The sequence below is a fragment of the Otolemur garnettii genome, unplaced genomic scaffold (assembly GCF_000181295.1).
Source record: "Otolemur garnettii isolate 467f Iridium unplaced genomic scaffold, OtoGar3 scaffold00134, whole genome shotgun sequence".
NCBI classification, from domain to species: Eukaryota; Metazoa; Chordata; class Mammalia; order Primates; family Galagidae; genus Otolemur; species Otolemur garnettii.
Window position 1 is genome coordinate 1,633,461 of NW_003852529.1, and position 11,761 is coordinate 1,645,221.

General features: G+C 51.8%; 1 protein-coding gene and 1 pseudogene across 1 annotated transcript in view; one reads left to right on the top strand and one right to left on the bottom strand.

Moving 5' to 3' along the window:
* The window catches only part of TPCN2 (two pore segment channel 2), a 36,880-nt gene extending 32,976 nt beyond the window's left edge, over nucleotides 1-3,904 (bottom strand). The window contains exon 1 of the mRNA XM_023518294.1: nucleotides 3,788-3,904. Within this exon, the coding sequence (XP_023374062.1) occupies nucleotides 3,788-3,898 (111 nt within the window). The 5' untranslated portion in view covers nucleotides 3,899-3,904. The remainder of the gene's footprint in view (nucleotides 1-3,787) is intronic.
* Nucleotides 3,905-5,063: 1,159 nt separating this feature from the next.
* Nucleotides 5,064-5,619, top strand: LOC100962196 (annotated as a pseudogene).
* Nucleotides 5,620-11,761: the final 6,142 nt, after the last annotated feature.

Genomic DNA, 11,761 nt, shown 5'->3' on the forward strand with positions numbered 1-11,761 from the left:
GGGCCTGGGTTGCCAGCCACGCCGTAGGCCTGTATCCCCAAAGGAAGCTGCCATGCAACAAAGAGCAAGGAAAACTTGGGGAGCTGAGGCCTGCAGCAGCAGAGCAGCCAGGAGGCTGACATCCTACTTTCCGTGGCTCAGGCAGCTCGCTGCAAGTGAGGGCCTAAAGGTGAGGTGACAACCCACACTGCTGGCCGTCCCTGGGCTCATACTTGGAGACATGAGGTAGAAGCAGCTGGACCCAAGGACTGATTGGAGATATGGGTAACCTTGGAGAGAGGCAGGAGGCTGGACCCTGTCCTGGCTCTGTCACAGCCTTGCTTTGTCACCTAAAGCAAGCACCTTCCCCCTGCCTGGGCCTCAGTTTCCCCCATGTGCACAACCAGGAGGCTCACCCAGAGGACTCCTAAACATTTTCCCAGGGGAGCTCTAAAGGTGGTTGCTGACTGCTGGGATGCCCTGGGACATGGCTCCTTTCCCAGGGACATGTCCTAGGAAAGCTGTGAACAGAAAACACAGTTTGCTCCCTACTGTGTCCCCACGACAGTGCAGTGCTCAGACACACAGTGGTACTAAAGCTGATTTTATCCAATAAGCAAATGGACAGTCCTGGGGGACAGGTGATCTGACAGCCCCCAAGTTACCAAATTCCTTGGGGAGAGACAGAATCTCAAACAAGAAGAGTGAGGCTGCTGAGGGCCCGGGGCTCACTCCAGTCTCAGACTATGGAAGGGGCTCCCATTACCAGGCAAGCCATCACAGACCAAAGGTGGCAGGTACCCCTGAAAATGTCCAGCACTCATGGTTCCCTTCCACTTGGCTTTTTGGTTGCTGCTCTGTAAAATTCTATATCTGGCTACCCAATCTCAACTGGCCTCCCACCCTGCAGTAGCCTGCGGACGTTGCCACAAACGGGAGCACATCATAGCTTTCCACTGGTACCCACGATGCAGGCTCACACACTCCACCCCAGCCTGACACTACAGAGCCCCAGATCCACCTGCCTACCTCCTCTCTTGCTGCCTCCCTCACCTCACACTCTCCTTGCTATTCGCTCAAAGTTGGCTCTGCCAAGGCCATGCTCTCCAAAGCCCCCAAGTCCCTCCCTACGCTGTTGCCTCTTCCTGGAGCATCATCCTCATACTCCCTGGGGCACCTCGCCGTCCCCTGAGCGCATCACTCTGGGTGGCAATTACCTGTCCATACCCCATTACCCCACTGGGGCTAGGGGTTCTGCCGAGCACAGCAGGTCAGAATGTCACCACAGAGCAGAGAACAGGAGCTCAAAGGCTATGTCCCACACACCAGCCCCAGACTGGACTCCCTGCCCCAACCCAAGCTGCTGCTCCCCAACATCTAGGTCTAAACTCCCACTCTCCTCTTGCTCCAGGTTCCATCTGCACGACAAGCGTAGAGCCCTGGGCAAGCCCTTTAACCTCTCTGCACCCTGGTTCCTCACAGACCCTACCCAGTAGAAGCTACTACAGACTGAACGGGCTACTGAAGCACAGTAAGCTCATCATGAACATTCCCTATTATTCTAGCAATCCCTTGTCCTCATAACCAGTAAAGGGGGATTTTCTCACCCAAAAACAGATAAAGCAAATGCCCTCAGGCGGCACCTGTAGTTCAGTAAGTAGAGCCCCATATACCAAGGGTGGTTGAGTTCAAACCTGGCCCCGGCCAAACTACAACAAAAAATAGCCAGGCATTGTGGCAGGTGCCTATTGTCCCAGCTACTCGGGATGCTGATGCAAGAGAATCGCCTAAGCCCAAGAGCTGAAGGTTGCTGTGATCTGTGACGCCACAGCACTCTACCAAGGTTGACAAAGTAAGACACTGTCTCTTAAAAAAAAAAAGCCAATGCCCTCAACCTTTTGGCCATGGCCCCATCATGTGGCACTGAGTCACAAGGACCCTACTGCAGGGTCCACTGGGGTCCTCAGAGTGTCCTGCAGCAGCAGCTCCCCCCACTGATGGCAGAAGTCCCACTGCAGGACTTGAGAACCCAGAGCATAGGGTCCCCTGTCTCAGAGCCCCACATGGGTGCTGGTGCAGAAACTGAATGAGCCTTTTTCAGTCTCCACTGCCCCCCTGGTCTGCAGGCCTCACAGACGGCCCAGCCAAGAAGATGCAGAACACAGAGTGTCCTGTCCACATTCTCAGAAGCCCTGACTGAGGCCACCAGGGGACAAAGAGCCCTGCCCAAGAGCCCCCTCTTGCCAGCCACACTGCCCAGCCCTGGCTCCTATCTACACAGAGCAGGTCTCATCTGCCAGATGTCCTCTCTAACAGGCCCAGGACCTGAAATAACTGGTAGTGCTCCTACACAGGACAGCCATCAGAGCTCCACACTGGCGCACTTGGCCCTGTGCTAAGGGCAACTTCTGGATTCTCTCTGAATCCTCACAATGCCCCTGTGGGCAGCCCCTACTACTACCCCCCTTTTACTGAGACTCAGAAAGGTTAAGTAAACTGCCAGAGTCACACAGCCAGGAAGGGGCTGCCCCAGAAAGGCACCCAGACCTCCAGACACAAAGTGTGTGGCCCCTGAACACCACCATATCCTACGTGTCTTGTTAAGGAACCTGCAAGACCTGGTTCCTGCAAACCCCATTCCTGAGTGGTCCCCACAAGACAACTGCAGAACTTCCTGGGGGCAGCCTCTAAATTTTCTCACCCTGTCAGGGATCTCCCAGAGCCTCCCAATCCCACATTATTCCATGGATGGGCACATGATCCAGACCAGGGGTTGGGGACCATGATTCCAACCCAGTCCCCTCCCTGACGCAGGAGGAAAGAGAGTCCAGAGAGGGAAGTGGCTCAGGCACCAGCGCCCAAAGTGGTACTAGCAGTAACTGCACCAGAACAGAGTGCTGTGACCTTCCGCAAATCTCAGAACCCCTCTGGGCCTCAGTTTCCTATAAAATGCAATGAGCCTCTTCTGCCTCTAACCCAGCACCTAATCTCCCAGGTATCCGCCAGGGATGGGTGGACCGCACCCTTCCCGGGATTCAGCAATCTTCAGACAGGAGGTAAACAGGAAGGGCAGGAGGGAGGTGGGGAGAGGACGCTGGGGCCAGCGCAAGGCAAGCAGAGGAGGAAGCCCTCTCCACCAGAGGCCGGCCCAGCCCCACGGGAAGGACCAGGAATGGCACTGCAGAAAGTGCTGGCAAGCGGCTACCACGTGGGTCGAATCCCACCTCCGCCACTGGCTGTGTGACCTTGGCTGGAGTAACGCCTCTCTCCCAGCCCCACAAGAAACCTCCCAAGAAACTCCGCAGGAAACGAGAAAAATCAAAGTACTGCCTCTGAGGGTCTGGGCCCGTCCCGGCACACGAAGGGACCGAAGGGGGTTGCAGGGTCCAGCTTCCCCTCGGGCTGCCCCAACTCTGCCTGAGGACTGGGCGAGGCCCTCTCCGCCAGCCTCGTCAGGCTGGACGTGATCCGGCTGGGACCCTAACTCTGCACCCACGCCGGGCCGGGGTCCGCAGGACGCAGCCCATCGCCCTTTGAAAAGCGGGTCCCCTGGTGTCCGGCACGGCCGGGCCCCCGTCGGACTCGCCCGGTGGGGGTGCGGCCCGCGGCGACGTGCAGTGCGGGGACCGCAAGACGGCCACGCGCGAGCCCGGCCTCCAGGATGCTCCAAATCGCTGACTTCCCCTGCCTCACCACGGCTGACTTGGACGCCGCGACAAGGAGTCTGCCCGTCCTGGCAGTCGCCGCTGCCGTCGCCGCCGCCGCTCCCGCCGCCGCCCCCGCCCCCGCCCCCTCCCCCGCCGCCGCCGCCGCTCCTGCTCCCTCCGCCGCCGCCGCCGCGGGTCTGGCCCAAAAGGGGCTCCGACTCCGTCCGTGGCTGCTTCATCCCGTAGCCGGCGGCTGGTACCGCAGCTCTCATAGCCCAAGCCCGCGAGCGTCCAACTCCACTACGCAGGCGTAGAGACCGGCCCACGGGTCCGAAGGAGGAGCCGACGGCACTGTGACGCAAGGGAGGCTCTTTATTACCACCCAATGGGAACGGAGGCCTTCGGGGCGGGGCTTAAAGAGTCCCGCCCATGGAGGGTGGGGCTCAGCTTCCTCCCTGTGGCTTACCGACTCTGAGCGCTGGGCAGTGGCGAGTTCAAGTCTCTCCAAAAGTGCTTTCTCTGGCCGATCCAGTCCAAAGACTTGGGCCCAGGCCCCAGAAATCTGTGTCTTAAACAAGCATTCAGGATGATTCTGAGGCATGTGAGTATTGGGTACGTGGGGGTGACTGCAAAGGACATCCCCAAAATAGAACTTGAGTTTACCCTCTGGTAATGAAACAAGGAAAATTAAATGGGATTAAGGGCAAAGTTTAAAAACACAAATGACACACTTGAAAAGATATTTACAACATATATAAAATCAGTATATAAACAGCCGGTATTTGTTTTCTATTGCTGCAGTGATGAATTGCCACAAACATAGCATAAAACAACTCCCTGTACTCCCATTTATCATCTCACAGCCCTGGAGGCCAGAAGACCAGACCCTGGACTAGTTCTTGTCTCAGGACCCTACAAGGCCAAAGTCACAGCGTCTCTGAGCTCTTATCTGTAGATGCTGTGGAAAATCCACTTCCAGGATCAGCCACGATGTTGGCAGAATTTGTTCCCATGAGTCTAGGACTGAGGTCTGTGTTCTTGCCAGATGTGGGCCAGTGTCATTCTTAGCTCCTAATGAAGCCAGAAAATCAGCCTGCAAGGTAGAGTCTGAGAAGCTAAGCTGAAGCAGTACAGCTGAGCCAGTCCTCTTAGCTCACATTCTTTCCCTCCTCCAACACAGCACCCCCACCCCCTTATCCAGTTACAGTTTCACTCTGTGAAGATGTTCAGGAGACTCTGAGGAGGTAATCACACATAGGCAACATGTGTTGTGATATTAGTAGAGGAAAGGTTACTTTGATGATATGATGTTTTCTCTGATGATTCCCTTAGATATTTTGTTAAAATGAAAATCACTCCCGCTGCCGGGCCGGGCCTCGTGTTGGGCGCCAGGCCCACCTCACCTGTCTGCCAGTTCCCAGGGTAAAGGCAGCAGTAATGCTAACGCTGGCAAGAAAACTGAAGCACGATGATAGTCTCAAAGAGTCCTAGACATCAGACACAGCACCCAATTCCACTCGGAGGGTTACTGTGAGAGACAAGTTGCTTAGTAAAGAGGTTGCAGAACTTGAAGCTAATTGACCTTGTACATGTAAAGTGCATTTTCCTGATCCAAACAAGCTTTGTTGCTTTCAACTAACTGTAACCCCAGATAAGGGTTACTACCAGGGTGGAAAGTTGCAGTTTGAAACTGAAGTCCCCAATGCGTACAACATGGTGCCTCCCAAGGTGAAATGCTTGACCAGGATCTGGCACCCCAACATCACAGAGACAGGTGAAAGTTGCCTAAGTTTACTGAGAGAACACTCCATCGACAACACTAGCTGGACTCCCACACAAATACTGCAGGATGTTGTTTGGGGATTAAACTCTTTGTTTACTGATCTTTTGAATTTTGATGACCCACTGAATTGAGGCTGCAGAGCATCACCTGGGAGACAAGGAGGACTTCTGGAACAAAGTGGACAACTACATCAAGAGCTATACCAGATGATGAAGGGGACGCATGCAGGCCCACGACTGGACACAGCTTGTCTCCAACGTGAAGCAGCAAGAGGTGGTCCCTCCACTCCCCAACCTCACGCTCCCTCAGTCCTTCTGGATCATCCCAGCCCTGTGACCATGTTGTCCGAAGGAGAACATTCTTCTTGACTGCCCATTGTAGATGGAGAGTTCAGTGTAAACACCGTAAGAACACGTCTGGGTTTCTGAAAAGTTGTCTGCTTACCTTAACATGTTTACTTTTTTGAAATTGTACTGTATAGGTTATTGGTGAAGTTCTTGAGAAGTTGTAATGAACTCAAAATTGAGGCTACAGCTTGCTTACCCTTTCCCCAAACAAAATTGGTTTCCTGCACGAGTGACGCTAATGATGTGTTAAGTGTAACTTGAAGATTGGCAATAAGAAACCTGCTACTGGGCAGTGCCTGTGGCTCAAAAGGGTAGGGTGCTGCTCCATATGCCAGAGGTGGTGGGTTCAAACCCTAGCCCCGGCCAAAAAAAAAAAAAAAGAAACCCACTACAAACTGTGATTGGATGCAAATTCTTTTAGCTCCCTCCATGAATGTTGGCCCTGCCTGGGTGTCATGAAGCTTTCCAGAATGCATAGTCATCCACTGTAGATCTCTTAATGAAATGCGTGTTTTATTTAATGTATATTTCGGAATGGATTTGTAATTTGTACAATTCAATGCTTTAATTATTTTTTCTATTCTCATTTAGTTTGTATTTTCATCGTATGGAGCAGACAGAAAGATGTTGGGTCAATCAACTATTGAAGAGAAATATGAAACACATTTAAAAAAATGAAAATCACCTTCTGTTGTTTAACCATTTTTCATTGTTAGCATGGAGACTACTTTGATGTTACTTCCTATCAGATAAAGTTAAAATTTTCTAGGTTGGTTTCCTTGTGTTTCACCATAAAGGCTATTAGAATTGTGACCGTGGCAGAATGGAATTGAGAGGCTGCTCTCCCAGCCTCAGGCACCTGTGAAGAGCTGGCACCACAGATCACTCATTAAGTAATTTTTTGTTCACCTCCAATAAGCAAGATTCTCTTATCAATCTGCCTTAATTGTGAGTTCATCTTTCAGTGAACTTTCGGAGGAAAGGGCAAATTTCCCTCACCTCCACATGATTTGTACCTGTGTCTAGCACCTAACACTAATGCCCATCCAGTTCCACAGCAATAATGACAGAACAGGAGATAAGACAGAATCAGACATTGTTCCACCTTACCCGGGGACATCTACGTAATTGATGCTTCCTTCTCTCCCATATTTTATGTAAAATGTGGATTTCTTGGGCCTCGCAATAATGCAGCCACATTCACACGGTTGTGCACTTACCATTTTTGTCCCCTTTAAATTCTGCTAACCACCTGACCTCAGCAGACTGCATTCTTTTTTTCTTTGGGATGACCATCCAGCTCCTTGCTCTCTTTTTCTCTCTTTCCCCACTCCCTTCCCTTCTCGAAGGCCCTCTCTCCTTCTAAAAGATAAGATAAAGTCCATACTTTCATATCCTAATCTTAGTCTAGAGAAATTCTTCTCTTGTCCCACGCTCAGCACCTACTGAACTTTCTACCCTATCATCTGGTGCAGCTGGAATGTCCCTGACATCTGTGCAGACAGATGGCATCTGGGCTGTGTCCATAACCAGCTGTCATCATCAAGTTCTTAAGAGTGTGGGTAGGGAGAGAAAAGGCTGGGGAGCTCTTCTGGGTAGCCCCGTCCTCCCTGTTTGTGGATATCCTGGGCCTGGGCTTAGGGGCACATTGCCAAGGGCTGGCCTGGGAGAATGTCGACAGGAAAGAACCCAAACTCCATAAAATAATTTAATTCTGAGCCAAGTATGTGCGACCATACCCCACCCAAGAATCTTCAAGCAAGTAGTCTCACCCTTTGATTTGTAATTAGTTACAGAAATGAAGCTTTGTCTAAAGCTGTGTGCTGTGAGAAGACCTGAGGTGCACTGTGAAATTTTTTAAAGGTCATTAATTAAATTATTTTTGAAAGACATTCAAAGCACAGTAAGTATATTCTCCTGTTACTCTTTTCTTTTGATCGATACAATTTAAGTATACTACAGAAGATTAACTATAGGTTCAAGTGTGCCCTGAGATAAGAAAGGTTGAAAAACACTGTCTAAAGGCTTGGAATGTTTTAAGATAAAAAAAAAAAAAAAAGCATGTTAATCAGAGACAAGCCACAGGATGGATACTAGACTCAAGTCACCTGTTAAGTAAATCAAGGGCCTGCCAGGTGTGGTTTAAGCCTTGCCTTGCATAGCCTTAAGGAAGGCAAGTCTGACCTCTGTTCTCAGGGCCAGCAACTTCAGTTGCCATAGGGAGCCAAACACCTTGTGACTTGTACTTTCTTGGGAGACTGTTGTTCATACATTGTTACTACCTCCGTGCTTATCCATTACACCTTTCTCAAAGCTAGCTAGGAACCTGGAACTTCCCTTGGAGGGACTCAAGATTTGTCCTTTATTTCTGAGCTAGAGGGGCCCGGCTTCATCTCGGCATGATCTTAGAAGACTGCCTTCCACAATATGAATGTCAAAAATGTCCACGGGCTTCCCTCAAACTCAGCAACCTCAAATTATGACTCACGACTATGTGACTTTGGGCAAAGTGCCCACCACTTCTTTGTCTTGGCTCCCTCGTTATTTTCTAGCACATCTATGAGATCAGAGGAGAACGCAGTGTTATACGTCCAACAGGTCACCTGAGACGGAGAAAGTCCAGGTGAGGCAGGGAAGGCCTTCTCCCCAGCAGGAACCTCCCAAAAGGAAGCCAACCGTCCTTACAGCCTAGAGTCACCGGCCATCTGAAGTTGACACTCTCAGCCTGTTCTAGATGCTTCCCAGCCACATTTATTTCCTCCCTGGGTGCATTAGACCAGCCGCCAACTGGGAAGCCACATGGGCAGAGAGCGTGCACCTAGGTAGGACTTTCTACAGGTAGCTTTGTGGGTTTTTTGTTTGTTTGTTTGTTTTTGAGATAAACTCTTACTATGTCACGCTCAGTAGAGTGCTGTGTCATCACAGCTCACAGCAACCTCAAAGTCTTGGGCTTAAGTGATTCTCTTGCCTCAACCTCCCCAGTAGCTGGGACTACATGTGCCCGCCACAACACCCAGCTATTTTTTGTTGCAGTTGTCATTGTTTAGCAGGCCCAGGCCAGGCTCAAACCCTCCAGCTTCATTGTATGTGGCCAGCGCCCTACTCACTGAGCCATGGGTGCTGATCCTCCAGTGATTTTTTTTTTTAATTTTGATTTTTTTTTTTTTGAGACAGTGTCTCACTCTGTCACCCAGGAACACCAGTGCCATGGCATCATAGCTCACAGCAACCTCAAACTCTCAGGCTCAAAAGCTCCTCCTGCCTCACTCTCCCACGTACCTGACACTACAGGTGCCCACCACCAATGCCCAGCTAGTTTTTCTATTTTTAGTAGAAACAAGGTCTTGATCTTGCTCAGGCTGGTCTCGAACTCCTAAGCAAAAGTGATCCTCCTGCCTCAACATCCCAGAGTGATGGAGCCACCATGCCCAGCTGTGAGTTTCCAGTGATTCTCTAAACTCACATTGGAAGAAGGAAAACTCATTGGGCCTCAGTGTCACATGGGTAGAGCCCCATCCTGCCCACAGCCGGCCCTGTGAGCTTGGGCAGCCCTGACCTGTCACTGAGCCTCAGTTTCTACATCTTCAGAATGGAGACAGCCATGGTGTTGGCCCTGGGGTTCGCAGACAGGAGAGACAGGCAGCAGGGTCTTGGTCCAGTTCCTTCTGCCCAACCCCCTTCCCATCACACCCATCTCTGAGAGAATAACAAAGCATTTTTTGTGTTGTTTTTTTTTTTTGAGACAGAGTTTCACTATGTCACCCTCAGTAGAGTGCTGTGGCGTCACAGCTCATAGCAACCTCAAAGTCTTGGGCTTAAGCAATTCTCTAGCATCAGCCTCCCAAGTAGCTGGGACTACAGGCACCTGCCACAATGCCTGGCTATTTTGTTGTTGTTGCAGTTATTGTTGTTGAGCAGGCCCAGGCCGAGTTGGAATCCTCCAGCTTGGGTGTATGTGGCCAGTGTCCTACCCACTGAGCTATGGGTGCCGAGCCTAAACAATGTTTTGTGATCACAAGGTATTCTCTGATCCCTTGTCACACCTCAGCCCTGAAACTGCTGCAGAGAGCAGCCCAGCAACCCTCCTCTGTTGCACTTGGGGAAAGCGAGCTCAGGGAGGCCCCGTGCTTTGTTCACAGTCACATAGCAAGCAAGGGGCCCATGACAGGAAGGAGAGAGCATGAGCTGGGCAGAGGGCCAAAAGCGAGGGCGTGGGTGGGCAAACCCCCTCATCCCTGCCCTGGGGGCCAGCCCCTGGGAAAACCAGATACTTCCCAGACCAGGCACAGGCAGCACACACTATTTTGAGTTCTCTTACACATGACACATGCAACAAGAATCTGGGGAGACCCAGAGCGTTTGTTGTGTTGGAAAATGAGCTGCCGTGATGGCTCAAGGGAGGGGCTTGAGTCCCCAGTGTAGGGGTGGGCGAGCCGGAGCCCAGAGGCCCACAGCTGGGGGATGCTGATGCTGAGGCAGGAACTTGAGCACAAGTGCTTTGTTTTGGTACAGTGAGGACGGGGGGCCAAAGGAGGTGGGTTTCAGCCAGTGGCAACTGGGGTCAGTCACGGTGGGGATCTCTGGGAAACAGAACAAGCCTCAAAGGTACCCCATCCAGGGGCAAGGAAGCTAGGGTGTGCTCCCAACTCCTAGCTGACACTGGCCACAGGGTGGGACTGGGCTGGATCCTAGAACACAAGTCTGCCTCCATGTTGAAGCCCAGGAGCAGGCAGGGGCCATCACCAGCCTTTCCCAGATCGAGGAGCACCAACTGCAATGAGGCAGTGCCTAGCTCAGGCCTGTCCACATGCCCCTATTCATAGAGCGCCCCATGTGCCTAGGTGGGGTGGGGTGAGGTGGGGTGGGGAGGGGGTCTGCAGCACACAGGCAGGTGGCAGCTTGGAGACCTGTGTGGTATCAGCAACTGCAAGAGAGGACGAAAGAGAGGAGTGGACGTTGGGGTGGACCCTGATGGTCCCGAGAACAGAAGGGAGCCCCCTCAGAGTCGCCTGCAGCTACCCCCTGGGACGCATGGTGGTCCAGGCCACCACTGGGAGGCAGAACCCAGAGGCTCCCAGGTGCAGGTGAGTCAGGAAGACCCGGGCAAGGCACACAGTGCTGGAGGAGCAGGCTGGGCTGTGGGCTGTCAAACTGACAAGATGAAACCCCTTCTGAGACAAGGCCCAACCAAGAGGAAATCGCAGGGAGTAGAATCTAAACTGACCAGGGCAGGAGCAGAAAGGAAAACAGGTCCAGATAAAAGAGAGAAGGGAGCACAGTGGGGTAGCAGAAAGCAGGGGCCATAATCATATCTCTTCTCAAACTGGTAACAGAGGGAACCCTGAGGGACGCTCTCTGTCCACCTTCTGAAATATTCAGAAAGATGCTTCTCATTGTGAAGAGAGCAGGAGAAAAGAATTGCTATCAAAACCCTTACAAGGGACGACACCTATGGCTCAAAGGAGTAGGGCGCCAGCCCCGTATGCCAGAGGTGGCGGGTTCAAACCCAGCCCTGGCCAAAAACTGCAAAAAAAAACCCCTTACAGGTTGGGCACAGTGGCTCCTGCCTGTAATCCCAGCACTCTGGGAGGCCAAGGCAGGTGGATCCCTTGAATTTAAGAGTTTGAGAGTAGCCTGAGCAAGAGCAAGAACCTATCTCTACTAAAAATAGAAAAATTAGCTAGGCATTGTGGCAGGCACCTGTAGTCCCAGCTACTTGGGTAACTGAGGCAGGAGGATGGCTTGACCCAAACCCAAGAGTCTCAGTCTAGTCTGGGCAATGGAAAACAAATGCAACTAGCCTAAAAAAATAATTTAAAAAAAAATTTTTTTAGGCTTGGTGCCTGTAGCTCAGCAGCTGGGATGCCAGCCACATATACCAGGGCTGGTGGGTTCAAACCCAGCCCGGCCTGCCAAACAACAATGACAACTACAACCAAAAAATAGCCAGGTGTTGTGGCAGGCCCCTGTAGTCCCAGCTACTTGGGAGGCTGAGGCAAGAGAAT